At 43.7% G+C, this 14819-nt stretch overlaps 1 protein-coding gene across 3 annotated transcripts in view; it reads left to right on the forward strand.

Moving 5' to 3' along the window:
• LOC146809175 (leucine-rich glioma-inactivated protein 1-like) overlaps positions 1 to 14819 on the forward strand; it is a 152083-nt gene that overhangs the window by 109057 nt on the left and 28207 nt on the right. For all 3 annotated transcript variants that reach the window (XM_085615966.1, XM_085615965.1, XM_085615967.1), the window contains one exon: positions 1150 to 1221. In XM_085615966.1, coding sequence (XP_085472092.1) covers positions 1150 to 1221 — 72 coding nt within the window. The remainder of the gene's footprint in view (positions 1 to 1149; positions 1222 to 14819) is intronic.

Raw genomic sequence — 14819 nt, forward strand, 5'->3', positions numbered from 1 at the left:
GAGCTACAGAACACTAAAAAAGCGGGTTAATGGGTCGAAGTTCTGCTAGATGAACAGTTGGAGTGAAAGTTCATGAGACTTATAATGAAGCAAACACATCAGAGTATTAGGGTGAAGGTCAGGTTTAGGGTCAATGTTTTGTATAGGGTAGAGGAAGGCTTACAGATGCATCATAAATCAGGTCAGGGTTAAGGTCAATGTACAATAAAAGTATGGTATTTTATCAGGATCTAGCTTTCAAACATTCAGGTACTGCTGTTTCCAGGCATTTATTGTAATGCATATTTTTAATTTAACTATTTTGTCCTATGTGTTGACCAAACAATTCAAGCCATTTCTTCAACGTTTTGTTTCAAACCAATTTGCTTTCAACTATCGATCTTAATGAATGTGGAGAAGTGTGGCTCACTGGTTAGAGGAGGTAGACCTGGAAGCAGAGGTCAGCCCGGGACCAGGGTTCAATTCCCGGCTCGGCTGGGTCTTGAGCCCATAAATGTCCATGGACTCGATAATTCTTGCTCCAGTGCATACTCGATTCATTGGTTCACACTCTGTGACTCTGGGCAATAGCTTGCTTAATCTCCACATGGGCCCCTGCCTGGCTTTCACCTTGCGGATGCCCTGCCGGGTTATCTCACAGGGAATACCAGGACGGGTTCCCTAAGCAAGCGCTTAGAGACTGCTTGGTGATTTGCGCTATATAAATTCCTGCACATTTACATTTACAATACATGGAGTCAGGTAACCAGAACTATCTGGTCATTTACTGTGTATTACACTGTAATAACACGTTACTAGAAAGAATGAAAAATAAATGTAGCAACATGTGAAGTACATGTCTTTTTTCCAAATGACTATTATGGGGCTTATTTACAAGCCCCTTGTGCCACTTTTGCTTCATTTTTAAGATGGAAAAAATGACGCAAAAGTGGCGCAAGGGGCTTGTAAATAAGCCCCTATTAATGCAGTAAGTAAGTCCACAGCGTTGCCCTTGAAAGAAGACGCTTTAGACATTCCTGTTTTAGGACAATCGTGGTCATGGATTTCTGTATGGGTAAAGAGAAAAGTTGAGCTTTATCAGGCTAATGAGTGTGGATTTTGCCCTGCTAAGTATCATGATGTTTCATCGTTGTGTTATTGCCTTTGCAGATTCATCGAAAATAACACTATTAAGTCAATTTCCCGAAAAGCCTTCCGGGGGCTGAAGTCGCTGGTCCACCTGTAAGTAGGTCCTTGCGTTCATCCCTGTAATGGTTTCTTGATTGATTAAATGAACTGTGTGCCTTATAGAGCAAACATCTCCAAACTTTTACAGGTGTTCACATGAGGTGAGGAATAAAGACTTTTCTAAGCAGCTTCTAGTATTTACCGACATTGGGATAAGTCTTAGGCCTTCATTTTGAGTGGACCTATGCTCACTGATATGTGTGGTAACTCCTTATACCGCACATATCAGAATTATGAGTCTTTTCATTTTAGCTCACCCAATAGCTACTAGGTGTGATAAAAACACACCCCCTTTTTGGTAGATCAAACCTATCAGAGTTTAAAAGGAGAAAAATACTGAGATGTAGATTTTGGTCCAGTAAGTATCAAAATCAACAAGGTATTTCCGATTTTAGGAGCGAGATTCATAATAGGTAATTGTAGGAAACTGGGTTACTGGTTGAGGGAAGTGAAACCCTTCTCAAGCAGCAGCCACAATTGTTGTTGGGGTGAAACACAAGCAAACCCCAAATTAGCCTATGCTCAACGCATACAGGGCCCTCCACAACATCGGGCCAGCATACCTACAAAAGCCACCTCTCCTTCCACCCACCCAAGAGACACATCCGATCAGCTGACCTCTCTCTGGCCACCATTCCACACATCTACAAGACCAGAACGGGAGGAAAGTCCTCCTCCTACCTCGCAGACAAGGCCTGTAATGACCTCCCCCTCCATCTCTGGCAAGTCCCTACACTGCTCCAGTTCAGGAAGTTCCTCAAGACCTGCCTCTTCAGATGACCCCAGCACTCAACAGAGCCACCCTCGATCCCCACCCAGAGCCTTGAGACCCTCACAGGTGAGTAGATGCACTTTACCAACCCTGATTGATTGACTGATTGATTTGGTAGCTTGGCACAAAAGCAGTCTGACTTAACTTAGATGAAATGTATAAAGTATTTATACAGCACACAAACAGTAATAAAGCGAAAACACAACACCAGATAAATCCCACACCAGTTTAGAAACATTTTAATAAATTATTTGAGACCAAAATGACAAAAATCCAATATGTAGAATCAGAGATATGCAATTCTAAAGATTTTGGTGAAACAGTGTTTAAAAGCACAAAGCTCCAACTGTGGGTATCTGGTTGCACCGGACCAAGACAAAGTCACAAGTTCATACACCACAATCCCCTGATAGAATATTGTGAAATTCTACCACTGAATTCCAAGAGATGATGGCTTATTAAGGTCCTAACATGAAAACCATGCTAATAGACGCTCTGCACTCCTGTATCCCTTCCGCCAGATCAACATATGACTATATCCACATTTAATTTTCTCGATAACGGTATTGCCAGGCGGGATCATTTTTTGCTAATGAAGACAGTGGTTGGAGGCTGCTATTTAGCACATTGCCTATATCATCTACATATAAGACTCCAGAGAGGAACCCTGCTTTTATTTAAGGGCAGCCAGTCAATAGATAGATTTCCCTTAGGATACTCCACTGGTTACTCCCTCAGTGGAGTTGTTTAGCGCCCTGAAGAAGGTGTTGACCTGGATTGTGGGGTCTATACCGAAACACGCGTCAGCGCATCATTAGACCACAAGACATGAGTATTAGAAACCCATTGGATAATATGTTGAATGACCATGGTGTTTGATAGAAATTGATCTAATAAATGTATATAATATCTGAGGATTGTTTAATCTTTCACTTGTACAGCATTCGTGGATTGCTGTTATCTACAGGCGATCAATGTCTTGTGGGTTTATAGTTTCTCTGATATATGAAAAGGCTTGTACGTTGACCGAATGTGGCATGAATGGTATGGTTGATGAGCTGGAGTACCAGGTGGGGTGATGTTATTGTTATCTCTGTGGGTTCACTTATCTTTTCTCTTTATATTGATGGACTTATGTTATGCCCTGTAATGCAAGATCTAAGAACATAAGATTATTTATATGACTATAATAAATGATATATATTTTTGATAAAAATGTTTTCAATGAGAAAATCGTTTTTTTCGTAATTTTCTCTTATTACTTTTGATTTAAGCATTGTTGAAAGTACATGTGTATACACCATGGCTCCCAGATGACTTAATCAGCATCTATCAAAATACAGCAAGATATTCCGTCAATTGATTCTATCAGGCAATCTGTTTAGTTCTTATGTGTATACTCTTATTCCTCTGTTCTTTCTGCCTGCTATCTGCTCATTCAAGGGCCGTCTTATGCTTTTGATTAACGTGATTGAGCATGGGCCAGATACAGGGACCTAGTTAGGACCACTATTAGCATTTAATATACAGTCCCTGGGTACATGTAGGACCGCTTTACTAGGGACTTACATGTTAATTAAATGTGCCAATTGGATGTAAGCCAGGAGAGAGCACAAGCAGTTTAGCACTGGTTAGCAGTGGTAAAGTGCACAGAGTCATAATAACCAACATAAATGGGTTCAGAAAACAGAAGGGTGAAGGCAAAAAAGTTTGGGGTTGACTCTGCAGAGGTGGCCACGTCCAACAGTGATAATTGTCGCATCCAGTAAATTTTGAATATCTTGTTTTTTACATTTTATCAATGTGATAATTACCACATCAAAAACAGGCCTCTCCCTATGAGAGCTTCAGTGGTAAAAGCAAGTGTTATCTAGGCCACACACAAAAAAAAACTAAAGGCTATAAAGGCTACTGATTTTCATGAATACAAAACTGTAAGTTGAGGCACCAAAAGTGAGTATTTATTTGAACTTTCCAGACCTTTTGTGTAGTTTGGGCCTTTAGGAATTACTATAAAATGGCCTAATTACTAATGAACAATCTTCATTACATTGAGTCCTACTCGTCCTTGGCACAGTTTTTAACATGGGAGGAAGACACACCGTACTAGTAAAAGTTTGTAGATGAATATTTATTTTGTTTTAAATGTGTACATGTGGGATCGTTTTCCAGAGGTCTTAGCTCATTGAAGGGTTACTGGACTTAGATTGTGTTAATCAGAGCCTCTTACCACTGGTGTCCTGGGGCTTAACCTAACTCTAACTATTGAGCTTAAAATGGAGCACCTCCCACTCCTCTTTAGCATTTTACCCGTAGGGTAGCAAAGTCAAGAAGTCCAAGACTTATTTAGGGAACTTCTGTAGGGTAAGATACTCTGAAATCAAATCAATGTCCAACCAGTGCTTTTGCTGAGAAATAGAAAAAATACTTTAATCTCACACATAACACAACACCTGTGTATTAGAAAATGGGTCTCTATTTGGCAGAGGTATGTACCCTGTCCATGTAGTGACCACAATCCTAGACAGGGTAAGTCAGATATACACTAAAAGATTACCTGTGCTCACCCTCTGGTAGCTTGGCACAGAGCAGTCAGGCTAATCTAAAGAGGCAATGTGTAAAGCATTTGTGCAACACAACCCACAGTAACACAATGAAAACACTACAAAGAGACTCTACACTGGGTTAGAAAAATAGACAATAATTTTATATATAGAACAAGTCCAAAACAACAAAAATCCAATAAGTAGAACCAGAGTTATGAATTTTTAAAGAACATCCGGAATATAGTGCTTAAAGTCTTAAAGTGCCAATGGGGATATCTGGCCATGCTTGACCGGGGTAAATCCAAAAGTTCAGGTCAACCATGATAGAGTGTGGGTCGGATACAGAGACAAGCCTAGGTCCGCTGAAACAGTACCTTTGGTTTGGGGCTGGGTCGACATCAAGGACGAGATGCGAGGAGCAGGGAGGCGATACGTTGGCTCTGATCCATAGTCTTTTATATGGGATGCGTCCCCATTGAGCCAAACACTCAGGAATGCAATAGCATCAAGCAGCACTGAAGACAGATGATGCGTTGTCGTCGGGTGAAATGCGCCTTTTCTGATTGGCACAACGGAGGCGATGCAAGAATTCTAATGGTTGCAATACAGAAAAGCCCACTTCCAAGGGGCCTGGACTGGCACCACTTGACAGGGCAGGACTCACCAATGACAGAGTCCAGTTGCTGTTGCAGGGTTTCAGGAAATCTTTGATGTCTCTTGGAATTCAGAACAAGGGGCAAGCCAGCATTTCCTTGGCGTCACTCTGGGTTGAAGTGAGATGGGTCCTGTCCTTACCTCAGCAGGGCAGAGGGTAGGAGACAGTCGGGCAGCAGGTCAGCAGAGTGGGAGTCCTTTTAGCAGCACAGCAGTCCTTCCTCCTGAGTTCTTCACAGGTCCAGTAGTGTCTGTTTTGGAGGGGTCAGAGATCCAGTACTTATACCCAGTAGTGCCTTTGAAGTGGGGGTAACTTCAAAGATGGGTCTTTGATGTGCACAGAAGTCCTTTCTTCCCAGCCCTGGCTCCAGCCCTTTTTGTAGGGACAGGACACTGCCTATTCAGATGGCTCCTCCCTCGCATCCTGCCTAGGATGAGCCATCAGCATGCAGATAGACATGCAGACACACTTAACCTTCTTGTGTTTTTGGCTGTCTAGAGGTAAAGCACAAAGTGAAGTTGTCACCCACCCCAGATGTGTATTGGAGACAGGCTGCAGGCACACAAAGCTGTAAGAGCAGAGAAATGTCTACTTTCAAAAAGTGGCATTTATAAAATAGTGATACAAAATCCAACTTTACCGGTAAAGAGGATTTATCATTTCTATTCCAAAGATATAAAACATGACAAAGCCACTCTTTCCTAGTCAGGAATTACAGCTTAAAAGTGTAATAAGGTATTCCCAATGTTAACCTATAAGAGGAGTAAGCCTCACAGTAGTGAAAAACAAATGTAGGTGTTTTTTGCTTCCAGAACATAAGGTACATGTCCTACCTTTTACTTACACAGCACCCTGCTCTATGGGCTACCTGGGGCTTACCATAGGGGTGACTTAGGTGTAATAGAAGGGGAGTTTAAGGCTTGGCATCAGATTTTAAATGCCACATCGAAGTGGCAGTAAAACTGCACACACAGGCTCTGCAGCGGCAGTCCTGAGACAGGTTTAATGGGCTACGTGTGTGGGTGGCTGCAGGCCCACGAGTAGCATTTAATTTACCTCCCTTGGGCACAGGTAGTGCACACTACTAGGGACATATGCTCACATCAGACCAGATATGTATATAGCTGGGTATGAACTGAGGTGGTGAAGTGAGCTAAAGAATGATGATGGATTCAACCCAGATCTGTGACTGGGGGTGAGTGTCTGAAAAGCTGCAGTGCTCCGTGCTCCGTCCATCATCTCCTTGTGTTTGCTTCAAAACAGACAAGACAGCAGTACTGAACTTTGGGAACAGCACCTCCCATTGGAACAACGCCTGATGGCCTCCCAACTAGTACCATCCCCCACTCCAACTGACCCCACCGGCAACCTCAGCATCATCCTGGACAGCAAGTTCACCATGAAAAGACAGATTAACACCGTCTTTTCCACCTGTTTCCTTATTCTACTACGCATTCTCTGCAAGATATTCAAGTAGCTCCCCATCGACACCAGACGAACCGTCACCTAGGCCCTCCTCACCAACTGACTGGACTATGGCAACCCACTCTATGTAGGAATAACCTCTCAGCTCCTGAAGAGACTGCAAACCATAAAGAATTAAGGGGCCAGATTCCCTAGACCTCCACAAGTGGACCCATATCACCTCCCACCTTAGGAAGCTGCACTGGCACCCCATTCAGAAGAGATGTTAGTTCAAAACGTTGATACACTTCTTCTAATTCGTACACAACCAAAGACAGCATACATCAACCACCACCTGAACTTCCACCTTCCCCCAAACACCTGTGCTTTGCCTCCCTCTGCCTTGCTTTGAACTCCCGCATCTGCCACAGCAACAGTGGAGGAAGCTCCTTCTCTTACCTCGCGCCGAGTCGTGGAATGACCTCCCACTTCACCTCCGGACCTCATCCTCTCTGCTGTAATTCAGGAAAGGACTGAAGACCTGGCTGTTCAACTGAATCCTCCCCGGCACCAGTTTACTCAACGTCTGGATACCGTCATGGGTGATTTTCAGCACTCTACAGATTCATTTTTGATTTGATTTGATTTGATTGGACTTATAGATAAACTAAATATACCTATTGTGGATATACCAAATGTACCTATGTGAAGGGGAGAAGCACATGCACTTTAGCACTGGTCAGCAAAGTGGTAAAGTGCTCATTGTCAAGTCGCAGAAAAAAAACGGCAAAAAGGGAGGTAAGCAGGCAAAACGTTTGGGAAAAGACCACCCTAAGGCTGACAGGTCTAACACTGCGCATTAATTTCAGAGGGTACTTTACATGTTAAACGAATATCATAGTGATAGGCCAGGATTCAGTTCAGGTGACAGCCCCTGCTGTTCCCGGATCAGTCTGTAAATTAGGGGTGGGCGTAATTTGCGTAGTTGCACTAAGCAAAGCTCCGCAAAACGGTAAAAAATCTCTGCGAGCACGCAGAAACTCCGCGAGCACGCGGAACTGCTTGTTCGCGATGCTTTTTTCCTGTTTGCGAACGCTGTTTGTGTGCTCGGGGGAAATATCTCGCAAACACGAATTTTGAGAACTTGAACAAGCAAAAAATTCCACAAAGCTGCAGAACGCAGAATTTTGGGCAATTCCGTGTTCTCCGCGGAACGTGAAATTACCCAAATTCCACAAATTCCGTTAGCGGAATGGAAATTACCACCCAGGTCTACTGTAAATGCACAAAATGGACAAAGAGCCTTCATATGGGGAGGGGGGAGATTTCCAGGGGAAATGGTCTCTGTTGTGCCTCTTTTCCCCTTTTCCTGGTTGACCTCTCCTTGTCTGGGAGCTGGATGGGTCAAGTTTGAGAAGGTAAGGTTTTTCCATCTGGCTAGAATCCAAGATGACGTACAACGTTTTCTACCCATTGCTGCAGTTTGCGAGGCGCAGGCAGGGCCTGCGCATGTCCGCTATTGGTGGATTCAGTTCCACTGGAGATAATGTGCTCTGTGCATGGCCCAATAATCTGTACCCTGGCCTAGGCAATGTTCTTGCTTTCCATTGTCCGGCTACATGCACGCCCTTGGTCAGATGGTAATCGGCAGACACAGTACTGTCGATTGAGTGGCTGTGCTTACGTTGCTCTGCTGGCGGTCCAGTGGATCTTGCTTCAGTGGATCTACCTAGGCCTAAAGGCCAAGCACCCCCGCCACAACCAAACATTGTATGAGGCCGCCCAGATCACAGAATCCTCCTAGATGCAGGTCAGTTAGGTGTGACTGTTTTATTAATTTGGAATTCAATTAGCACCTCATGCTTCTCAACACTATGTTCGTTCAGCCGGATCACCTGCATGTTATGTTGTTGATCTTCAAGAAGACCCCCAAACCATATGCACTTCCAAGGCACAGTCCACGCTAGAGGAACACTCTGGTGAACTGGACCTCCCTCATTGTCGTGAGCAGTGCAGGTCCTCCCCTGGTTGCATTGATAATCATACTTTTTTGCCACCTGAGCTTCCTATCTTCTAGCAGTGTCTTCCTTGTGAAAGGGCACCTCCAGTCACCCTTCTGCCCAGTCAGTCAACTCCTTCCTTTAAGGTAGTCCACAAGGCAGCCTCTGCTGGCAGGCTGTCATATTCCCAGATTCTGTTTTCGACCTGGCAAAATTGTTTCTCTCTTGCCACAGAGGTGAGACTCTGGATTCTGGTAGACAAATATTGACAAGCCAGCTGGAAGTTTCTATTCCCTCTGTATACTAAAGTAGCATATAACATTTGTGTCTTCCAAGTCCTGAGCTCTGGTACCAGTCTCAGGCTGTTCCTGCCTTTCAATTATTCCTCCCAGATTGGTCTAAGCATATACTTTTTCTTCAGGTATATGCAGGAAGATGGAGTTGAGTTGGGAGTGTCCTGTCAGGGGAGCCCCAAAACAAGGATGCACAAGAGTGTGTGTGTGGGGGGGGTCTGTTCTACTTAACTGCCTGTCAACCTGTGGGTGTAGCTCTTCCAGTGAAGTCCAGGCAAGAAAGGGTTGGGGAATTTCCCTGAGCTGGAAAAGGCCCTCTGCATCTTCTCTCTAAAGTCTGACCCACTAACAAGGATCTCTGAAATGGTCTACAGGAACACTACAATTCACATTGCGATCTGAGGCTATCTCCATCCTCCATCTTAGGTACCAATGAAAAGAGGGAAAACCAAAATGCATTCCAATGTGGCCATATGTGTCATACACACTCCTGGTACAAGCTCTACAACCAGAAGTCATGCATATACATTCATCATTCATGTAACACTTGGATGGAGCGAAGGACCTGGTTGCACTGAACTTGCAGACCAATTTAAACATGTGCAGGGCACTGGTAGGTCACTCACTCTGGCAGACAACAAGTAAATAAGTTTGCCCTGCCTCAGGAGTCTTGTTGCTACCACCACTGTCAGTCCTTAGGAGCCTGCTGAGCTGATGGCATTCATGCTCAGTTAAAAGGAGGGTGCACCTGGTGTTCCCCACCAGGCCACGGAGAACTGCTCTATGCCGCAATCTTTGCCACAGGAAGCCATTAGTACATGTATAATTCTGTGTGTTGACTCAAAAGTAAAAAACCTACAGTTTGCTTTGGTGAACTTGAGGCAGGGGCACACACACTCCAGAGCCATGCAGGGGACCTTTAAGTTGCCAACATTAAATATTTTAAACTCCTTCTCTTTCGGAGAGGGTATGTAATCTGTGCTTAATTTGGCTCGGTGGTTTCCTGTGCTCGACACCAGCACTTAGATGTCAGCGCTGACTCTTATGACAGTCTGCCACATAGTGGAGCTGTCTGCCTAATTAGGGATGAGCTGAACAACAGCTGTGTATTAATTGAAAAAACATTAACGATGACTAATAACTGCCTCCCAAGCCATCCTTTTAGCTTTGGGGGCCTGAGATAGTATGAATTGTTACACTTGTGAGAGTATAATGGGTAGAAGTTGGGTTGGTATTGTCATTGGCTGCGCTGGCAAGGGCAAAGGATGGCGCAAGCTGCAGTACTACAGCAGCCTCCCGACGAGGGCCCTGGCACATATTTTTTTTACAAATTAAGCCATCCATGTAATAGTTCACCTTCCATGGAAACCAGTTAGGTCCTGTGGTGTGAATACAGAATAAACCAGAAAGAGCTTTAATGTGCATAGAATTAAAGAGCCACACCTTTTACTAAAATCCATTACAGCAGTGTATATGTTTTGCACAAACTATTTTACTCTGCAAAAGAGACAGGTCAGAGTAAATGGAAAATAAATGTGTTCTGCGCGTGTCTGGTACACCTTTCTCAGTATTTGGCAGTGCTGTGGCAATAGCAATCTGTGTTTTCCTCTATGATTCAAGGAAATTTAACTCCACTGTTGATGGGCGCTATATTTCATCTTTTGGAATGGAGAGGCTAGATTCATTGCTTTCCAAATCCGAAATGGGATAATTCTGCCTTTGGGTTAATGGTGGCAGTGGCAGTACAAGCAGAAGTGCTGGAAAAACACATCAGCCATCCTGGCCAGCTTTTCAGGGTAGTGCAATGCTTCTGTCAGATTCTATCCATCCCTTGTGTCTTGGCTTCTTCCTTGTTTCCTGGCTTCTACTTTTCTTGAATTTCTGCTACTTTCTTCCTTTTGTTTCGATTTCTTTCGACCAGAGATATTTCCACAAGCCAGTGCTTTAGCCTCTCTGTTTCCTCTCCCTGAAAAGACCCTTTCTTCCATTTGCATCTGGACTATCTTGCCACTCTTGTCTCATACCATCCTATTGGTCTTCTTCGTCACTCAAGATGGGGCACTGGGTTCAATTGGCGACATATTAAAAATGTTGTCTCAAGTAACAGACTAATCAGTTTGCATGTATGTTTATTACTACATTTATTTACCACATAAAAAAGAAACAAGACATTTATTAAAAATACTTCAATATAAGACACCAATATTCTAAGTTAATTTATCTTTCAAATGCACATTTTTTCCCTACTTAAAAGGGGGCGGTGCTTCAGAGTTCTTCTACTCACTGAGATAATACTAGCATCTATAATACAATGATCCCCACAAGGAGCATACCGCAAACAGCACAATTTAATAAATATTCTACACATATTATTTACACTTCAGCAAGGGGGGGATACCAAACACGCCATCCACTTGACACAATATCATCGTGATCCCTTTTTATAATGCTATGTTATGCAGATTTGTTGAGGGCACTATTGCCTTGGAGGGTATCCTGGCTTGGAGACAATGTGAGTCGAGCCAAACCTAGGGTCTAGGGAGACTACTCGAAAGAGCCGGGTCTTCAACTTCTTGCAGAGTTCAAGAAATGAGGAAGAGGCTCTTATGTATAGTGGCAGGTCATTTCATGACCTCTGGATCTGGTTTTCCAGAAGTGTGTGTTGGACTTCGCCCTTTTTGCAGGGTCATCTCAGAACTTTTTGCCCTCCTCCTGTATTTTCTAGGTCGAGCATTCGGGACCTCTTGTATATACTTTAGTATATACATATATGTGTATGTACTTTGTGGGCTCTGGGGATCAGCCCTAGGACTTGTCTGCTTCCGCTTAGGGACTTTTTTTCTGTTCATCTGCCTCTATTTAACTGTCTTAATAAAAAAGGACCAGTACAGGTCGGTAAAATACCAGAATTGCTTTCTGCTGAGGAACTTTCTTTTTTAAAATTTTCTGGCAACTGCCTTTATTTAACTTTCTTGATAGAAAACGACCAGCAGAGGACAGTAGCGCTTAATCTCTTTAGCATTCTCTAGATTCTAGTCTATAGAAATTGTCTTCCACGAGCACCTGTAGACAATAATATTTTTTTCAAATCTTGTATTTTCAGTGATATAACCACCGAAGGCCCTGAATTTATATTATAAACAGAGCTTTGGAGTATACCATTTCCTGCTGAAAAGCAATATTTCTCTCCATGTGTTCCCATACCTGGTGTCTCACGCAGTTTGGTGCTTACTTTCCCTCCATGTCAAAGAACAGTAGATGTTTCAGCACTCAGCTTAATGTGATGCATAGCTAAATACAAATAAGGTCCCAAAGGCGAGACCGATTGCATTGCAAATGTTTGTTCTGATCTGTTGTTGGTGGTTTTATGACTATGGGCACTTTATCACTGCTGACTGGCAATCTGAGACAAAAGTCTAACTTTACGAGTTTTGGTATTCACTGAAGTCCTTTACGAGTTGTATCTTTACATCTGCAGTCGGGCCGGAATCTCCGGCTCAAGCCTTACTCTCCGGCTCAGGCCAGAATCTCTGGCTCGGTCTGGATGATGTGTAATCAATGGGCTGGAAAGCAATTTTTGCAAAAAGGAACATTAGAAACTTGAGATAAATGGTATAGGAGGTCATGGAAATCAGTTTGGGCAGGGAAACGGGTGTGGCCAGACACTACATCACATCCCAGAAAAGTTTGCTACTTTGCATCATTCCACATGCAGGCCACAATTTGCGCTCCCTTCAGTGTTGACTGTAGTGTTACACCAAAGCTTGGTGTAACACTACAGTCAACAGATAGTATGGTGTAGCACTACAGTCAACCCTGAGGGGAGTGCAAATTGTGGACTGCATGTACCATTATGCAAAGGAGCAAACTTTTCTGGATGTGATGCAGTGTCTGGCCACAACTTTTCACTGCCCAAACTGATTTTCACGACCTCCTCTACCATTTATCCTACATTCCTAATGTTCCTTTTTGTAAAAAATTTGTTCTGGTTCATTGATTACACTTCACCCAGCCCGAGGCAGAGATTCCAGTCCGAGCCAGAGAGTACGAATTGAGCCGGAGAGTAAGGTTTGAGCCGGAGATTCTGGCCCGACTGTGAACGTAAAGATACGACGAATGGTTATGACGGTATTTAGTTGCTGGAGGTTTTGACATTTGTCTTTTTTGACATTCACTCGGCTGATATGGAGAGAATTCCAGTAGAATGTAGTTACCACTTAATGCTCACAATTAGTGTTAGTTCACATTTGATTTAACCGGTAGAATTTATTTTATTGTCTAACAGATACAACCCATTTATTCAATACTCATGTACTAAACTAGGTTCAATAAAAAGCAGTTGCAATTGTTGAACTGGAATTTTCACACAGGGTTTTCTGCTCAAACTGTGGCTGGTTCCATGCCACTATTCTTTCTCTCTCCTTTACTGATTGTTTAACCACTAAACTGCTGACGCATTTCCACCCACAGTGCTCAGACTTATTTTTGGTGTTTGAGATACTTAGCGCTAGCGTATCACAACTTTTTTCCTACAAATGGTATCCACACCAAATTTAAAGCGTTTTTTCCTAAAATCCTGGGGATTCTGAAGGCACCTGGGGTTTGAAGATTTCCGCTAAGGCACCAAAAAATATAGCTAAATAGTGGGGGTTTTAGGGAAAAGTACAACAAATCTCAGATTCTAGATACATCTGTCACAGAAATGCAAAGAATATGCATGACTTTAGGCAAAAGTTGAGATTTGCACAGCACTGTTGGTAAGAAAATGTCATGGGGTGCATGCAAGAAACACCACTCAGATCTCCCCTGGCATTTGTTATTGTTCCTCCAGAGTACATCAGACTTGGTTTTGGCCGTACAAGCAGAAACAGGATCCAAGAGCAAATTATAATAACAGTATCAATGTTAAAATCATAACTTAGTGGTAGTGAGCCATAAAGATACGTAAAGGCATCAACCACGTTATGGTCCATTCACACACCTTTTATGTATGCCATACAAAGCCATTCAGACCACCAGCCACAGGCCCAAAACGCACAACACCTTTTATGTATGTCATACAAAGCCATTCAGACCACCAGCCACAGGCCCAAAACACACAACACTTAAATCAACAAACCGCCACCATTCAAGTGCCCATTACATTCCTACACCCACAGGACTGATACACAGATCAAATGCCACTCAGCCAGTCACAGGTTCAGGCTGACTGTGATACAGTTCGGACTGGGTATAGTTTCCCAGTTAGACCCTCTGAACACAGTACCCTAATCCTGGTTACGGAGAGATGTGAACTCCCACATTGAGGATGTGTAGTAAGCAGAGGCAACCTGAGGGTCGGGAAGCAATGGTTCCGACGGGCTGCACTGGGCAAAGTCAATGTCCTAGCATGGATTTGCATCGCTTTCGATGGACTGCAATGGGCGATGTGAAGTCCTTGCATCGGGAAAGTCCACACTGCAGGCGATTCGTCGGTTTCATGGGCGATGCGTCAAACAGCAAAGGTGATGCGCCGGTTCTGCTGGATCCACAGTTGTTGTTGCTGAGCACTTTTGGGCCCACTTCCAAGGGTCCAGGACTGGGGTGGTACCACTTGGGAGGGCAGGAATCACAGAGCCTCAGAATTAATTACCCTTCCCCAAGTGAAGTGGTAGTCCACGGGTGAACTCTTGAGTGAGGCACCAGAGAGCCTCCATGCGTCCTCAGAAACTGTTTGGCACATACATTTGCTTGGTGCCCACTTTCCACAAGGAGGCCGGCACCTCCAGAAAAAGGTGGGAGTAGTCAATTGGCAAGTAATTTTCAGTATTGACCTTACACCCAGCATCTGCAGAGAATGGAGGAATTTGTGCCTGAATTAAATTATGAGGTTGCCAATCGAGCACTATGCCTGTGCCCGCCACAGTACCTGCCTGCACTCTG

The sequence above is a fragment of the Triturus cristatus genome, chromosome 7, assembly GCF_964204655.1.
Source record: "Triturus cristatus chromosome 7, aTriCri1.1, whole genome shotgun sequence".
Classification (NCBI taxonomy): Eukaryota; Metazoa; Chordata; class Amphibia; order Caudata; family Salamandridae; genus Triturus; species Triturus cristatus.